The sequence below is a fragment of the Penaeus monodon genome, chromosome 23 (assembly GCF_015228065.2).
Source record: "Penaeus monodon isolate SGIC_2016 chromosome 23, NSTDA_Pmon_1, whole genome shotgun sequence".
NCBI lineage: Eukaryota > Metazoa > Arthropoda > Malacostraca > Decapoda > Penaeidae > Penaeus > Penaeus monodon.
In genome coordinates this window covers 15,832,491-15,837,664 of record NC_051408.1, presented here as the reverse complement: position 1 = coordinate 15,837,664, position 5,174 = coordinate 15,832,491, and the positions used below count along the sequence as shown (strand labels likewise).

General features: G+C 35.3%; 1 protein-coding gene across 6 annotated transcripts in view; it reads right to left on the bottom strand.

Annotated features, from left to right (window-relative positions):
* The window catches only part of LOC119587818 (inosine-5'-monophosphate dehydrogenase 1b-like), a 51,071-nt gene extending 46,115 nt beyond the window's left edge, over nt 1-4,956 (bottom strand). For 4 of the 6 annotated variants that reach the window (XR_005230022.1, XM_037936519.1, XM_037936521.1 and 1 more), the window contains exons 1-7: nt 4,704-4,930; nt 2,761-2,809; nt 2,368-2,469; nt 2,040-2,168; nt 1,153-1,390; nt 616-815; nt 314-404 (exon numbers count right to left, since the gene is read on the bottom strand). Coding sequence is in view for 5 of the 6 variants with exons in the window: in XM_037936519.1 (XP_037792447.1) it covers nt 314-404; nt 616-815; nt 1,153-1,390; nt 2,040-2,168; nt 2,368-2,469; nt 2,761-2,809; nt 4,704-4,801 (907 nt within the window). In the remaining variant the exon portion in view is untranslated. Of the gene's footprint in view, nt 1-313; nt 405-615; nt 816-1,152; nt 1,391-2,039; nt 2,169-2,367; nt 2,470-2,760; nt 2,810-4,703 lie in introns of all 6 variants that reach the window. The other 2 variants (XM_037936522.1, XM_037936517.1) reach the window with 2 other exon arrangements.
* Between the last annotated feature and the right edge of the window lie 218 nt (nt 4,957-5,174).

Here is a 5,174-nt window from a genome sequence, read left to right as displayed (position 1 = left end):
TAACATTTTTGTTTCAATTTCAAGCTAATATTCCATTTCAAATAAGAATTACAATGTATAGTAGCTTATTACTGCTATAGACAAGAGTATCAAAATCCAGATTTTGAACAAGATTCCCACATTTAATTTTGCAGTGAAAAGATTTGGATTTTGAACCAAAATACAGGACATGCAATCTATATTTAGTCACACATGGGTGAGGAATTTATAGAAATTATTACCTGTATACTGATATATCACATCAAAATCTAAAGTGCTCTTTAATAATTAACAGAAACTATGTTTGCAGTATTAATCCTCAAGTTATACATACCATTGCCACCGACAATCTGGAGCTCTGGATAAGTATTTTTGATATAGCGGATTAGGTTGATTTGGTATATCGAGTTTCCTTGTGAAGAATCCTGTCAATGAAAGTCACAAGGAGGTAACTCTTTTGTTTCATACACTAACATTCCAGTCACTAAAGGAGTTTCAACCTTTCTATTCACATATCTCACTACTATTTTTTCTCTTCTTCTTCTCTGAATATTATTTGTAATAAATAAAGAAAAAAGCAGACTGTTGGATAATTTCAAAATATTTGAGTTTTTCAGAGTTGGCATCTGCACTTACCAAAACCACTACATCAACACCAGCATTGACAAGGAGTTCAAGGCGATGCTTATCCGTTTCTCGTGTTCCAATGGCTGCTCCCACCAACAGCTGATTGTTAGCGTCATATGAAGCATTTGGGAAGTTACGAGATTTCTTGAGATCAGTACGTGCTATCAGAGCTACAAGTTCACCATGTTCATTTGTAATTGGTAATTTACCTAGGAAGAAAAAGAAAATAATAAGAAAACAGCATAAACTACATGTTCATTGTAAGTAAATCCATTTTATTTATGAATCTTGAGAACTATGGAATATATCTTAGAAATCTCTTGCATGTGATTCCATATAAACTCAATTTTCAAACAAGCCCCAATGGAAGGTAAAGCAGTCATTCTCATTTACAGATGCAACACAAACAATAGTCCAATAAAATGTATTTGAAACTGGTTATTTGAGCTGCCTCTATCAACAATTACCAATGTATTAGTTTTACACAGTACCTAAACCAAAGTAAAACTTTTCTTTAACATCATGACATCCAACCAATATAATCACCTTTTTTAGATCTTTGTAATATCTCGTTAGCCTTATCAAGACTGACACCTGCTGGAGCTGTTACCAGGTCATCAAACGGAGTCATGATCTCTGAGAGCAGCTTGTCTGAGTTAGGCTCCAAAAAATCAATATCTCGTGATGTAACAATGCCAAGGAGTCGTGTGCCCATCTTTCCATCTTCTGTGATTGGAATTCCACCAAATCCATGACTTTTCTTTACATCAAAAACATCAGAGACCTGAAAAAAAAAATAAAAAGTAAACTATGCATCTAAAACTATACAAACACTGTTTAGCTATAAAAAAGAATTGCTTTCCTACGAACACATACAAAGACTTCTATTTTGTTGCTAGAGTAGGTATATGTTAACACTTATGAAAGAAAAGCAGTTTTATTTTCAATAGAACTAGGTTTTTTCCTGTAAAAGTTATCATTCCTCTATCTTTAACAATTACACTAATCATGAACAAACAAAATTCAAGAGTAACATGAATGTACAATCAATTCCGAAGCACTGGAAGTGGATCTAGAGCTAAAAATTATAATTGTCAATAAGCACAGGATATTTCATAAACTACTTGTGTAAGTGTAAAGTAGTACAGATCACATCCCATATAATATGTACCACTACAAGACTCTCCACACTTAACTACATGCTGGTGGACTATATACCTATAACTACAGGCAGTACATAGGATAGTTGAATAAACCCATCACCTCTTCAAACCCTTTATCCAAGTACACTTTTTCATACAAATATCATAATTATGAAGTCAATATGGTTTTCTTCCCTTCTCATTATTACGGTCTTATTATAAAGTCAATATAGTGGTCTTCCCTTACTATTATTATGATCTCATCTACTCATCCATAAGTTATATACTAACTCTGTGGTGTGGAGTGAGGCATACAGGGTCACGAATGAAGCCGTGCTTGTACTTCTTGACTTTCATGACCTCCTGTGCTTGTGTCTCTGGTGAACAGTTGTGGTGAATGATGCCAATGCCACCACAAAGCTGCAGGGAAGTTGATGATTAAGATCTCAGCTCTTAACAGAACTAACAGTCACATTATAAGATATACCAGAGCAAATAACAGAATATTCATAAACAAGATAAAACCTTTTTTCTACTGTAATTTGTAAACTAAAAAAATTTACCATATCATAACTATTACTTATAAAAAAATCAACATATTGCAGAACACAATACATACTGCCATTGCAATAGCCATCTCGGATTCTGTTACAGTGTCCATTGGGGAAGATACTAGAGGAGCTTTCAAACTGATTTTTTTTGTGAGAGCTGAGGTCAAGTCCTGAAAAAAAAATAAAATAAAAATAATGCATAAAAAAGGCAACCATGTTCTCATCCTACCTACTCTTGCTATACAACAGAAAACAATTTTCAAATGGAGTTGTTAATTCTTTAGATTTGCTAACAAATATAACAGAATAAGAAATAAAAGTAAATTGTGATAAGACCTGGTGAAAAAAATATGGTGCACAGTAATTAATACATTACAAAAAATCTACAGACAGTAAATGCATTATAAAATGTTAAAGCACTATTGTCCATTGCAAGTTTCTCTCATTGCATGATAACATACCACTTCCTCAGCTGTGAAATCAATGAAGCCAGGGAGAATGATGAAGTCACTGGAAAGAAAATGAAATATGCTTAACTAGTTCCATTAAAAAGAAAAGAAAAAAATATTACACCTATTATACAAAATAGAAACATATGAAAGATGTTTCACCAAGAAAAATCAGTTCATGGAAAGAAAAACCTTGTACCTACTAAATAAATATGAAACTAAAAGAAGCTGAATAAACCAATTTTTATGAATATCGTGATCAGTCACTTCTCTTTCATTTATTAGTAACAACTAAAGTAATGCACCGTGATAAATTTAAACCTTAGTCATTACCGACTGAATATACCCTCCAATAATTAAATTCCAGTGGTTGCACTTGCAGCCAAAAAAAAAGCAGGATGCATGAACACACAGCCTTTATTTAAGTTTCCTAAAATAATCTTACACTCAACTACTTTTGCCTTTGTTGTCACTGCAATGCTATACACATACCCATACAAAAAATAATAATTTATTCTCCATGGAAAAAAGGCATTCCAGGTATGCAGTTTCACAGACTAATGGGCTGTGCAGTTCTCCTTGAAATCTTGTTTCTTATAGTTGTGCAAGCATGGTATTTAGTTTCAAGAGGAGGGACTATCTTTTATGAACCCTATCCTACAATTCTATGGTTTATATTACACTTTTTTTATGAAACTTGTATAAAAACTGCCAACTTAAATACTCATTTAAATGTAATGTGATACCCCAGCTCCTAAAGAGCTTGACTAGACATTAAAGAAGCAATTTATGACATCCAACATACTTGCAACCATATGATACTTTAGGAAATGATGAATCATACTTAATTCCTGTTATGGTAACGCAGAATTGACCAGTGATAAAAGTACAAAAAGAACCCCCTTTTGAAAATTCAAGCCTGATTTCCTCAAAATCTTTGATGCTTGTCTGAGTTTGTTATATTGTTATGCCTGTAAGCTTAATAAAAAAAATTGAAATTGCAAAACAAATCCACAAATGGCAAATAACCCAACACAGTGACCTTTTACAAGTTACAAGCTAATTGATTTTTCCCCATGCTATTCTGGAACTTCCAAAAGTTATACAATTCCTGGATTATTAAAATGACAACCCTCTCTGGAGATTGCAAGTCCATGGTTTACCACAAAAAATTTCACTGATTTACAATGAATGGACAAATTTAAAGGGGAAAAGTCAAATCACTGATTTGCATAACAGACTACAAATCAGCTGCAACATGGTAATAGGCCTATCAAATCCAACTGACTTATTGACACCACAGGATTCTCAGCTGACATATGACAATACCGTTCTCTGCAGTGTAAAAAAAGGTGTTATGTGACTCCTATAAGAGGTTCAAGTCTGTCTTTGTTAATGCCTTAAAATAGGACCTACGGGCGACCACCCCTTTCTCCGATGATTAATAAAGGTTGCCTAGATGAAGGTGCTTAAGACAGAGGTAAACTGTTGAAATATGGTAATGCCACGTATTTGTCTTGAGCAGGTAATAACGTATGTGTTGAAGGTAAATAAGGAGAAAACCTGCCTTTGTGTACCGTATTATCTCACGTCTTCATCCATCCCTTTGCTTTACCAGCTCGAGTTACATCACGTGTTCCCCGAGTGCTCCTCACAACCCTAAAAAAAAGGCGACAGTAACTGACATGCAATTCTATCACATCTAACCGGCAGGGCTCAAAGGACAAAGGCAGACCCTTAGGCTACTTCATGGGTCTTTTTTGTCGAAACCCCCCCTCAAAAAGTCATATTTCGAGCAACCTGTGCCCTGCAGCGAGATGAAACGCAACAGCATCCACGGCAATCAGCAGCTTATGAAGGTGGGACTTCTGAAAGCAAGGGAGGGTGAGAGCGAGGTCTGAAATAGTGAAAAGAGGAAGCCCAATAAATGTGAGAAGCCATCGGCGACGACGTACTGGTAAGTGAGACCTTCCCCCGTGGAGAACAGTTGAGCACCGGTATTCCCGTCTTCCGGCACGTAGCTTGTTCCTCCGCAGATCAAATAGTCCGCCATCTTGGTGTCGTCTTGTTGAGTTATTAACGCAATTTTGAAAATTTTCACTTGTTGCACAACGTCACAAGAAATGAAGAGCGATACTCTTCCGCAACTTTTCGCTGACCCACCAGGTCTCACCGCGTGGACCAGACTGACGGTGAAGGTACTGACGACAGGCGCTTCGGCTGGCGGCTATTGGATCTATAGTTTGCGCTCTTTTTGTGTCTCTTTTAATTTTATAATTGGCCTTGTATAGGTCTTTTTTATATTATTTTATATAATAAAGTATTTTTGTATACTCTTTTGATAAATTTATTTATTAGCAAAACGGCAGACTAACAGATACAGTAGTTTCTTATTTGACTTAACCTGTTGCCAGGCAACGAAAGAA